The following is a 13227-nucleotide window of genomic DNA, read 5'->3' on the forward strand; positions in this document are numbered from 1 at the left end:
AAATGATAGCCTGTTACAGCAGCTGTATTGCCTTTGCTTAAAACAAGTCACCTAGGTTCAAATGATATGAGAGGAGATTCAGTCTCCATCTCTTTAAGAGAGTACAACAAAGAATTTCTAGAAATATCTGTAAAGCCACCCAATATGAAAGTCATCATATATAAATAATTCATTAATAGAAAAAAAGTAAAGCAATGTCATTTGTTATATATTCATTTCATGCCCAGAATTTCATATATCTCATTTTGTCCTTTGAATAGCCTTTTTAAATAGGTGATATTATTTTTATTTCACAGATGAGAAAATAGGAACAGATGTCAGCACTTTGTTCAGATTATCTTTAAACACTATAAATAAAAACAAAATAAGGGATTGAAGTTATGGCTCAGTGGTAGAGAGCTGCCTATCATGTGTGAGGCACTGGGTTCAATTCTCAGCGCCACATATAAATTAATAAGTAAATAAGGTCCATTAACAACTAAAAAATATTTTTTAAAAAATGAGAAACAAATGATCATTAAACTAAGTGAAAGACTGCCAGTAGGGGACTGAATGGCTTAGTGAAGCATGATACATTCATATTGTGCAATATGCATCCTATTGAAGAAGTCAGAGGTATACCAGTTGACTTGGAAGGATGTATATGAGATACTATTTAAATAATTAGTATAGAGAAATTTCATGTGATAAGATCACATTTTTATAAAACACAAATCCAAATGTTCTTTGTGTATGTGTGTGTATGCATAGATAGGTGCACATTGGGGCTAATGTGGGTATGTACGCAAAAGGAAGATAAGGGGTGGAATATGCTGAACAGAAAAGAAAACATACAACTGCACCTTAAAAAAAGACATGTTTATGAATGTATGGGGAAGCAAATATGATTTTTATAAGGTCAACAAACAAATATAGATAACATTTTATGTATGCACCCATAATTTGTTCAGGGCTATATGGCAAGAAGTTGATGGAATTAAAATGAATTAAACTTAGGACTATCTAATTTAAAAAGACCATTCCCTTTTCATTATCTAAAGGAATATGAATGATTCAGTACAGCATTCTCTTTGACTGCAAAACTAACAGCAAAGAAAGTACTGAGAAGTATCTTTTTGCAAAAGACCAACAGGATTGTTAATGTGCATTTATTCTCTAAGGTGCAGATTGCATCATTTTTGGTTCTTAGGTTGGAGGCATTTTTCCTTGTTTCACATTTATTAATAGACAGCTTCAATCATTATAATCTCGTGGAGATCTCTTTCTGATGTCTCTTTCTTATAGTTACAGATTTATGGTAATGGAAAGACTAGGAATAGATTTACAGAAGATCTCAGACCAGAAGGGTACTTTTAAAAAGTCAACTGTCCTGCACCTGGGTATCAGAATGGTAAGAAAGAATGACTTATTTCACATATTCCATTTTTATATTATTTACTTGTTACAAATACAAATCTTTGCCCTTTGTGGAATTATCAAAAAATGAAGGATTATTGCCCTAGAAATGTCAATTATTGAGAGTAGAGGCTATTTTGGTGAAATTGATAACAGTGGGCTCTGTAAATGACAGAATGTGTGCTGTTTGGTCCTGCAAACACAATTAGGTATTGGTGCTATAGTCTTTTTCTCCTTGTAGTTTTGTTTTACATATCAGTACAAGTTTACATTACTTTAAGAATAACCTCTCATTTGTCAGTTGTATTTATAACAATGCAAACTATGGCCAAATATATTATTTTGCATCCTAAATATGATGATATGGGAGGTTGCATTAAAGTTTTTAGTATGAGTTGGGGATGGTGGCAATAATTAGTTGTGGTGATGAATTATACACACACACACACACACACACACACACTTATATATATATATATATTTTATTATATATATATATATATATATATATATATTTTTTTTTTTTTTTGCTAAATAAGGAACAATGAAATCTTAGTAGCACACATGCATACCCTTGTTTATACCATATATTTGTTTTATCTTGTTTGTATTTGGCTTGTTCAAGTCTCATTCTATTTCTTTCATTCATTTATTTGTTTGCTTATACTGAAGATTAAACAGGAGCACTCTACCAATGAGCTGTACCCGAGCCCTTATGTATTATTTTGAGACAGGGTTTTACCAAGTTGCCCAGACTGGTCTCAAACTTGTGATCATCCTGCTTCAGCCTCCCAAATAGATGGAATTACAGGTGCGCACCAGTACACCAAGCTATTTTTTCCATTTTACATAGAATGAAATTACTCATGCCAAAATTGGATGTAACACATAGAACTCACGAATTTCCTGCTAAATCAATAAATGTTTATCAAGCATTAGGTTCCGTAACATGGAAGGGCAAAGGGCTTTAAAGATGAAGCTCGGAAATTTTTTATTACTACATAGAGGATGAATACTTATGGGCATGATATTTTGTTTTGACTTCCCCAAGGTTTACTTATATAATTACTGCTTGGGTGAGAAATTACTGAGTGGTCTTCATCATTATTTCACTGTAGATCTCTGATTTTATGCTGTTTTTCCTATTAGTGCAGTGCCGTTTAGCCATTGGGCTCACTAGAGCAAAACCATTGCTGACCTCTGTTTTGTTTTTTCATCAGAGGTTCAGTTAAAACATTTGCTACTTGAGGATCATGTTGTTGAATTTTTTTACCTAGTGAGCAACCAGAAATTATGATATTTTAGGATAATTAACCAATAATTTTGAAGTATATCACTTTGTCATCATTAATATAAAATGTTAATCTGTATTTAAAATGTCCAAGTTGATCAGGAGTTCTAATTAACTGTATGACCTTATGTTATCTGTTTCTTTCACAGCTGGATGTACTGGAATATATACATGAAAATGAATATGTTCATGGTGATATAAAAGCAGCCAATCTACTTTTGGGTTATAAAAATCCACATCAGGTAAATAAAGTATTAAGCCTTTGCTTTTAGTAAGTATACTGTATTGAAACTATAAAAACAAACTCAACCCACTAGAGTTTACAAATGAAGGCCTAAAATGATGAATGTTTTAATTTATCTTACCTTGCTTATCTAATTTAATCCTTGCACCAAACTAATGAGTAATTAGGATAAGGAAACTGAGAGTCAGAGGGGTTAAATCATTTATTAATGGGCACATAGTTAAGAAGTGGCTAAGCAGAAATCTGAATTTCTAAATAAATATAAACAAAGGACTATCAAATTCCAGTGAGAGCTGGGTGCAGTGGCATATACCTGTAATCCCAGCTACTCAAGAGGCTCTAATTGGAAAATCTCAAGTTCAAGGCCAACCTTAGCAATTTAATGAGACCCTATCTTCAAAAGGACTGGAAATGTAGCTCAATGGTAGAGTACTTATGTAGTATGCACAAGGCTCTGAGTTCAATCCATAGTACCGTTGGGGACACCACCCAGTAAAAGGTTTTCTTCTCTTACTGTATAATCAGTTAAGTTTTAAATAGAGGCCGGGTGTGATGGCGCATGCCTGTAATCCCAGAAGCTCGAGAGGCTGAGACAGGAGGATCACAGCCAGCCTCAGCAATGTCGAGTCGCTAAGCAACTCAGTGAGATCCTGTCTCTAAATAAAATACAAAATAGGGCTGGGGATGTGGCTCAGTGGCTGAGTGTCCCTGAGTTCAATCCCTGGTACTCCCCCACCTACAAAAAAAAAAAAAAAAAAAAAAGAAAAGTTTTAAATAGAGAAGGTTTTCTGTAGGAGCTTTCATTTATAATGGAACTGTGCTGTGTTTCTCCAATATGGTCACCATTAAGAACTGTGGCTTTTCGGTTCTTGAAATGTGGCTAGTACAATTTCCATCTGCTGACAAGTGTGTGGAGCAAAAGACACTCTCTTTTATTTCCGATGATAATGCAAAATGGTATAGCCTCTGCATTTTTACTGTTTGTTAGGAAATGAAAACTCTAACCATACCATCTAGTAATTATGCTTCTCTATATTTACTTAAAGGAATTGAAAACATTTGTCTACACAAAAAACCTGCACACAGATGCTTATAATAGTTTTATTCATACTGGTTGATACTTGGAAGCATCCAAGTATCCAGAGGACTGGGTACACCCAGACAATGGAACATTATTTAGTGCTAAAGAGACACTATCAAGGTTTGAAAATTTAAGTGCACATTAATACATAAAAAATAGTAAGTCTGAAATGGCTGTATACTGAATAGTTAAATTATTTGATGTTCTGAAAAAAGGTATAACTATGAAGACAGTAAAGGATCAGTGGTTGAAGTGAAGAAAGGATAAACAGGCAAAAGAACAGTTAGTTTTTAGCGCAGTGAAACTCTACTGTAGACCACAGTGGTAGATGCATGTCAGTATTTCTTTATGAAGGCCCATAGAGTGTAAGCCAAGAGTGAACCTGTGTAAACTGTGGACTTGAGGTGATAAAGATATGTTAGTGTAGGTATATCCATTGTAACAAACACACCATTCTGGTGAGGGATATTGATGGTGGGAAGGCTCTGTCTACAATCTAGAGGTATATGGGAACTCACTGTACTTTCCACTCAGTTTTACTTTAATTGCTCAAAATTTACATAAATTGAATCAAGAACTTCTCTAAAGTTTATTTTACAAATGTGGCCTATTTGACTAAACTAAAATTTGAATTTAACTTAATTTTAAATGATTTAAATGGTTACATGTAACTAATATCCATTGTATCAGCTCAGGTTTAAAGAGTTAAGTATTATGTCTGTAAAAATTTAGAGAAAAAAAATCCATATTTAATTGACCTTTGCATGTGTAAAGAAACTTCTAAATAAAAATGCAAAAAAAAAAAAAGGTCTCAACAGAAGATACTGATAGTTTGAAGTCTGATGATGTCTATATGTTGGGGGAAAAAGTAAATAAGAAACTTGAAAATATACATATGACAAATATTGAGAATATCTAGCACACACTAAAAAAGTTCAGAGGTGGATATGATGGCACATGCCTGTAATCCCAGCAACTTGGGAGGCTGAGGCTGGAGGATCAAGAGTTCAAAGCTAGCCTCAGCAAAAGAGAGGCACTAAGCAACTCAGTGAGACCCTGTCTATAAATAAAATGCAGAATAGACCTGGAGATGTGGCTCAGTGACCAAGTATCCTAGAGTTCAATCCCCAGTACCCTCCCCAAAACAAGTTAATAAGAAGGACACCAAATAGTTTCATAAAGCAATGATCAAAAGGAATGAACACATAGAACACAGTGAAAAAAAGTCATCTTTACTATAAGTAAAAGATAGGAGACTTGAGCAGAAGGCAACATTTTTAAAGGTTTTATACATGGGAGAAGTCTGAAATAATAATATTCTGATAACATTGAGACTTGGAAGGGTGCAGGCACTTGTAGAATGCTGGGGGAGAATGTAATTTTAATGGTAATAGATGAATAAATTAAGTTGATGGAAGGACAGTTGGGCAATCTATATTAGAAGCCTTTAAAAAGTCAGCATACTTTTTAAAGGTTAGGTTTATCGAGTTATAATTTACAAACAGTAAAATTCACTCTTTAAAATGTACAGTTTGATATGTTTTAACACATACATATCATGTAACCACCACTACCACCATCAAGTTAACAGAACTTTTTTTTTTCATTCTCAAAAGTTCTTTCATTTCCTTTTGCTCTCAGTCCCCTTCTCTTGGCCCCACCCCCAGCAATGATTTCTACACTTGTATTTTTATATTTCCAGGAAGGTTACATAAATGGAATTGTAAAGTATATACTCTCTTATGTTTCTCTTCTTTCACTTAGCATAATGCTTTGGAAATTTATCCTTAGAGTTCATTCCTTTTAATTGCTGGCTAGTATTTGATTGGAAATTACAATTTCTTTATCTGTGGGCATGTGGGTTGTGTTTTTGATAGTTATGAATGAAATGACTATACACTCAGCATCCATGTATAGGTTTTTGTGCAGACTCGTGTAAATTTCTTTTAGGTAAATAACTGGAATTTCTGGGTCCTGTAATGTTTGTTTAACTTAGAAACTGCTAGAGTATTTTCTGGAGCCATTGTGCTATTTTATAATTCCCATCAAGCAGTGTGCGATAATTCCATTTGCTTCACTTTTTGCTTTCATTAATTTTCTAAATTTTAGCCATTATAGTGGGTATTAGTCATATATAGTAGTTTAAATTTGCATCAGTCATCTCTAGTGACTAATGATATATATATATATATATATATATATTTTTTTTTTTTTAATGATATTTGCCATTCATATATTTTCTTTGGTGACTACATCCATTTTAAATTGGTTTCTCTTCTTAGTTGTACATATTTATATTTTATAGTTTATCAGATATTTGTTTTGCAGATATTTTATGCACCTATCTTTTCATTATCAATGTCTCTCAAAAAGCAGATTTTTTTTATGAAGTCTGATTTATGATTTCTTTTGTGATTTGTGCTTATTATGTCCTAAGCCATCATCATAAATATTTTCTCATACATTTTCTTGAAGAACTTTTCTAGAATTTTTGCATTAGGCTCCAGATACATTTCAATTTAACTTTCATATCTGGTGTAAAGTAAGAGTTAAGGTTTGTTCTTTTTTCTACTTGCATATATATTTCAAGACTATGCAGCTACACTAATCAAGAGAGTGCAACTCCAGCTGTATGGCACTGGAACAGAGAAAATTCAGAAATAGACCCATATGTATATGGTCAAGTTATTTTCGATCAAAATCCCACAGTAATTCACTGGGGAAAAGATACTCACTTCAACATATGATAGTGGATAGTTTTAGGGCCTGTGTCTTTGATTCATTTTGAATTGAGTTTCATGCAGAGTGAGAGATAGGGGGTTTAATTTTATTTTGCTACATGTGGGTTTTCAGTTTTCCCAGCACCTTTGTTGAAAAGGCTCTCTTTTCTCCAATGAATGTTTTTGGTGTCTTTGTCTAGTATGCAATAATTTTATTTATGTTGGTTTGTCTCTGTGTCTTCTGTTCAGTACCATTGGTCTAGGTTTCGGTTTTGGTGCCAATACCATACTGTTTTTGTTACTATAGTTCTGTAGTATAGTTTAAGTTCTGGTATTGTTATACATCCTGCTTCACTTTTCTTGTTAAGGATTGCTTTGACTATTCTGGGTCTCTTATTTTCCAAATATATTTGATGATTGCTTTTTCTATTTCTATGAAGAATGTCATTAGGATTTTAATAGGAATTGAATTAAATCTGTATAACACTTTGGTAGTATGGTCATTTTGACAATATTAATTCTGCCCATCCAAGAACAAGGGAGATCTTTCTGTCTTCTAAGGTCTTCTTTAATTTCTTTCTTTAATGTTCTGTAGTTTTCATTGTAGAAGTCCTTCACCTGTATTGTTAGATTGATTCCCATGTATTTATTTTTTTGAGGCTATTGTGAGTGGAGTAGTTTTCCTTATTTCTTTTCAGAGATTCATCACTGATATATAGGAACACATTTGATTTATTGATGTTTTATATCCTGCTACTTCACTGAATTAATTTATTAGTTCTAGAATTTTTCTGGTAGAATTTTTGGATCTTCTAAATATAGAATCATATGATCAGCAGATAGGGATAGTTTGAATTCTTCTTTTCCTATATGGATCCTTGTAAGTTCTTTCATCTGTCTGATTACTCTGGCTAGAGTTTCAAGGACAATATTGAATAGTAGTGGTGAAAGAGAGCACCCTTGTCTTGTTCCAGTTTTTAGAGGGAATGCTTTCAGTTTTTCTCCATTTAGAATGATGTTGGCCTTGGGCTTAGCATAGACAGCTTTTACAGTGTTGAGGTATGTTCCCACTACCCCTAGTGTTTTTCTAGTATTTTGAACATGAAGAGATGCTGTATTTTGTCAAGTGCTTTTTCTGCATCTATTGAAATGATCATATGATTCTTTAAGTCTATTAGTGTGAGGAATTATGTTTATTGTTTTCATATATTGAACCAACCTTCTTGCATCCCTTGGATGAACCTCACTTGATCATGGTGCACTGTCTTTTTAATATATTTCTATATGCAATTTGCCAGAATTTTCTTGAAAATTTTTGCCTTTATGTTCTTTAGGGATATGGGTTTGAAGTTTTGTTTCCTTGATGTGTCTTTGTCTGGTTTTGGTGTCAGGGTGATAATTGCTCCATAGTATGAGTTTGGAAGGGTTACTGCCTTTTCTATTTCATGGAATAATTTGAGGAGTATTGGTGTTAATTCATCTTTGAAGGTCTTGTAGAACTTGGCTGAGAATCCGTCTGATCCTTGGGTTTTCTTGGTTGGCAAGCTTTTGATGGCATCTTCAGTTTCATTGCTTGAAATTGATCTGTTTAAATTGTGCATTTCCTCCTGATTCAGTTAGGTGGGTCAGATGTCTCTAGAAATTTGTCAATGTCTTCAAAATTTTCTATTTTATTGGAGTATAAAGTTTCAAAATAGTTTTGAATTATCTTCTGTATTTCAGTAGTGTCTGTTGTTATACTTCCTTTTTTCCCCATGGATTTTAGTAATTTGAGTTTTCTGTCTTTTTCTTAGCATGACTAAAGGTTTATCAATTTCATTTATTTTTTCAAAGAACCAGCTTTTTGTTCTATCAATTTTTAAATTATTTCTTTTGTTTTAATTTCACTGATTTCAGCTCAGATTGTAATTATTTCCTGTCTTCTGCTTTTGGCATTGATCTTCTTTTTCTAGGGCTTTGAAATGTAATGTTAAGTCATTTGTTTGTTGACTTTCTATTCTTGTAATGAATGAGCTCAGTGCAATGAACTTTCCTCTTAGCACTACCTTCATAGTGTCTCAGAGATTTTGATATGTTGTATGAATTTTCTCATTTACTTCTAAGTGCTTTATTTCATCCCTGATTTCTTCTGCTTTCCATTGGCCATTCAATAGTGTATTATTTAGCCTCTAGGTATTAGAGTAGCTTATATTTTTTTATTTTATCATTGATTTCTAATTCCATTCCATTATGATCTGATAGAATGCATGGTCTCATAACTATTGCATTGTATTTGCTAAGAGTTGCTTTGTGGCATAAGATGTGGTCTATTTTAGAGAAGGATCTGTGTGCTGCTGTGGAAACAGTGTATTCAGTCATTGATGGATGAAATAGTCTATACACACACACGTATATATGGTCAGTCTAAATTATTAATTGTATTTTTTAGTTCTATAGCTTCTTTATTTAGTTTTTGATTGCAGAATTTATCTAGTGGTGAGAGAGGTGTGTTAAAGTCACTAGTTTTATTGTGTTGTGATTTCTTTGATTTTTGAAATTGAGAAGAGTTTGTTTGATGTACATAGATGTACTCCATGGTTTGGGACATAAATATTTATGGTTGTTATGTCTCCTTGATGTATAGTTTTCTTAAGCAGTATGAAATGTCCTTCTCTGTTCCTTTTGAGTAACTTTGGCTTGAAGTCCACTTTATCTGATAAGAGGTTGGAAACACCTACTTGTTTACATGATCCATATGAGTGATAACATTTTTTTCCATCCTTTTACCTTCAGTGTGTAGATGTCTTTTTCTATGCAGTGAGTCTCTTGGAGACAGCATAATGTTGGGTCCTGTTTTTTAATCCAATCTGTAAGTCTGTGTCTTTTGGTTGATAAATTTAGGCCATTAATATTCAAGGTTATTATTGAGATATGATTTGTATTCCTGGTCATTTTGGTTTATTTTTGGTTTTTAATTTTACTTAGTTGCTCCTTTAATTAACTATTCCTTTAATGTAGTTCCTCCCCCTTTGCTGATTTTTACTTTTTTTTTTCCATTTCATTCTGATGGGATAGTTTGTGAGAATGTAGTGTAGAGGCTTTCTAGTTGTGAATTCTTTTAATTTTTGTTCATCATGGAAGGTTTTTATTTCATCTTCAAATATGAAGCTTTGTTTTTCTGGGCATAAAATTCTTGGCTGGCATCCATTTTGTTTCAGAGCCTGATAAACATTGTTGCAGGACTTTATAGCTTTGAGGGTTTGGGTTGAGAAATGAGCCGAGATCCAAATTTGTTTGCCCCATATATAATCTCATTTTTCTCTCATGGTCTTTATAAATATATCCATGTTTTATATGTTAGTTATTCTCATTAAAATGTGCCTTGCTGTGATCTGGTGTAATTTTGTACATTTTGGATACTTTAAGCCTCTTGTATTTGATTTTCCATTTCATTCTTTAGGTTTGGGAAATTTTCTGATATTATTTAATTGTTCAGAATGTGCATTCTTTGGTTTGTATCTCTGTGCCTTCATCTATCCCAGTAAATCTTAAATTTAGTCTTTTCATGTTATAATTCTTAGAAGTTCTGTTCATGCTTTATTACCATGTCTTCTGTGTGGTTAACTTCACTTTTAGGATTGTATATTTTATCTTCATTGCCTGAGATTTTGTCTTACAAATGGTCTATGTTGGTGATACTTTCCATTGAATTTTTAGTTTAGTTTAATGATTCCTTCATTTCATGGATTTCTGCTTGATTTCTTTTCAAAATCTATCGCTTTATTGAAGTGACCTTTCACCTCCTAAAATTCGTCTCTGATTTGACTCTGACATCCTCCTTCACATTGAAGATCAGTTTAACTAAGTACATTCTGAACGCTTGACATTTCTTCTACTGTGTTGACAATTTATTCTATTATTGGAGCATCTTGGTTTGTTTGGAGTGCTTAATTACCTTTTTTTTTTTCCATATTGTTTGTATGTCTTTCCATCTAGTAGTATGGATCTGAGGCAGTACAGTTTCTACCCTGTAGACTATTATAGTATCCCTTAATGTTTCCAGTACCTTGCCTTTAAGGAGGAGACCAATATTAAGAGCACCCAGTGCAAACAATATACAGCCTTAAGCCAAATAGCTCCTACATATAGTTTTATTGTATTACACAGAACTGATGTGTTCAATTATGTCTATAATATAAACAGTAGGTTTGCCAAAAGGGTTTACAGTTTCAAATGGTGGAGAAGGAGAGAACAGAAGTGGTGTAAAATGTGGTGTTTATGAAGAAGGAGGAGAGAAGATAGAAGTTAAAAATTATTATAGGAACAGTGAAAGAGGAATTAATAGAGGTTGGCTGTTAGAAGGAAAAAAGAGGGAAAGAAAATCCAGGCAAACAGACAAGTGAGAGGAAAAATATATATAAAGTAAAACTTTATTTTAAAAATTTAAAAAGTAAAAACAAAAGAATATACAACAAAACTATGATATACTATTCAGACATCCCAGTCCCCAATAAATTGATGTGTAAAAAATACTTGGTTTCAAAAATGGTAGAGATGTGAGAGAGAGAACAAAAGAAAAAGGATTTCGATGGAAAATTAAACAATTGCATCTTCCCTTCTCAGCCAATAGGAGCAGTTATCTGGAGTTTGATGGTAGCTCCACCCTTAGAATGGTGAGAGTTTCTAGGGTAGCCGGGTTAGCACTGGAGGCAGAGTGTAACAATTGCTGATTCGAGTTGGAAGACTGAACCCTAGGAATCTCTTTTGGGTTCCACTCATATGATATAGGAGCCTGATCTTAGCCCCTTATGTTGCCTACAGACCCCACGATTCTGGTCTCTGATTTAGTCTTTAGACTCAATCTCCTCCCACCTCCAGTCATGTACTTCTCTCCCAGGTGGTCCGAAGGGCTGGTCATCAGACTCTGTACCCATCTCAGAAAACTGTTGTATCAGGCAGAGCAAGACCAGGTGATAAGACCTGCAGATTGGCCACATAGCTGCCGGTGATGGACTGGCTTGGGGAATAGGGAAGGTTTGGGGGATTGGTAAGCTGGACGTCCCTGTCGGGTGCTGGGCTGATGCTTGATTTGGCAGGATTCAGGGATTGGTGGATGTGGGACTCAGGAGGGAATCAGGGACCCCATCTGCCCCTTCATGCTTCAAGATTTGCTAAACTGGGAAGAGGCCAGTTTGGGGACAAGTGCATGGAGTACTGCATATGTGGCATACGTTAAGGGTGTCTGAGTGGCAAACCACTCCCCTGTACTAGGCGTGTGAAGAGCAAACCTCTTACCCCTTAGGCACAGCCCTGGGTGTGAGGCCTCCTGTTGCAGTCCCTGAGCTTGCTCCATGACCCCTTCCTTGATTGGTTGCTCCAAGGACAGTTAGCCAGAAATTGCATTGGTGGCCGCCTATAATCTGCTTAGCTACTGCCTGAGTATTTATACATAGTAACTGCTCAATAAAATCAGACCTACTTTCTACTTGGTCTCTGGAGGTCTTGAATAGTGACTCCACAGCCACACTCTACCCTGTTCCGTGGACCTCCTGGCTGGATGAGAGATAGCCCATGCAGCTGGTACCCAAGCAGGGACCTGAGGTAAGCCTATTAAGACAGGGTGTGGCCCCTCACAGAGCGGTGAGGAAGGGGAAATGGGGAACCTACCAAGTTCCCCCAAAGGCTCGCAGCTGCAAGTGCTTCACACTCTCTTATACTTTAGTTTTAACCTTGTATAAGAGAGAAGCCCAGAAATTCTGGCTGTGTTTGATACCAGTCCATGGATAAGTGCTACTGATGTTTTTGATCCTATGATATGGGACAAGGTAATGGCAAATTGCAGCAAGCTAAAGTGAGACAGGGATACACTATACTTTACCACTACATTTTTTTCCTATTGTGACAGCCATTTAACAAAGTTTAAGGGCCCCTGCAACAGATCCTTGTCATATAATGATGGCCCTGAGGGAAGATGAGGCTGTGAATGATGGACAAGGGGAAAAAAGTGGGGTTGAAATCTACCTCAAAGCAAGCAACCACAGCCCAGCTTTCTTCAGCCTTTCTAACCTGTGTTTCCCTGGGGTGAAATGCTCCCAGTTGTCTGACTTTCCATTGGATTGCTAGGCTCAGACAGGCCTACGCAGACCTAGTGGAAAACTTACAGACATGGGTTTCAGTTTCTATAGGCTACACAGTGCTGCAGTCCCAAGATAGCTCCTGGATCACAGAAGATGGAGAGGTTCCTCCTTATTTTTTAATATATCTGACTAATGAGTCAAGCAGTCCATGGTTCACCTAGGGCAGACTGCCCCTCCAGTCTCGGGATTTTTCACTTTAAGCATCAGGGAGACATGGTATTCTCACTGTTTGAGTTCTGGGTAGCTAAGCTAAGAGAAATGCTGTCTTGCACTATTCCACCATCTTTAAATCATTTTTTTTTTAAGCTATTTCCATAGTGTTTAAGGCTATGAATTTTCCTCTGGTTACTGATTTGTCTCTCATGGATTTTGATATACAG

At 35.0% G+C, this 13227-nt stretch overlaps 1 protein-coding gene across 2 annotated transcripts in view; it reads left to right on the forward strand.

Annotated features, from left to right (window-relative positions):
• Positions 1–13227, forward strand: part of Vrk2 (VRK serine/threonine kinase 2) — a 97366-nt gene that overhangs the window by 34368 nt on the left and 49771 nt on the right. For both annotated transcript variants that reach the window (XM_076833272.2, XM_076833273.2), the window contains exons 6-7: positions 1285–1390; positions 2836–2928. In XM_076833272.2, the coding sequence (XP_076689387.2) occupies positions 1285–1390; positions 2836–2928 (199 nt within the window). The remainder of the gene's footprint in view (positions 1–1284; positions 1391–2835; positions 2929–13227) is intronic.

This window comes from Callospermophilus lateralis, chromosome 14 (genome assembly GCF_048772815.1).
Source record: "Callospermophilus lateralis isolate mCalLat2 chromosome 14, mCalLat2.hap1, whole genome shotgun sequence".
Classification (NCBI taxonomy): Eukaryota; Metazoa; Chordata; class Mammalia; order Rodentia; family Sciuridae; genus Callospermophilus; species Callospermophilus lateralis.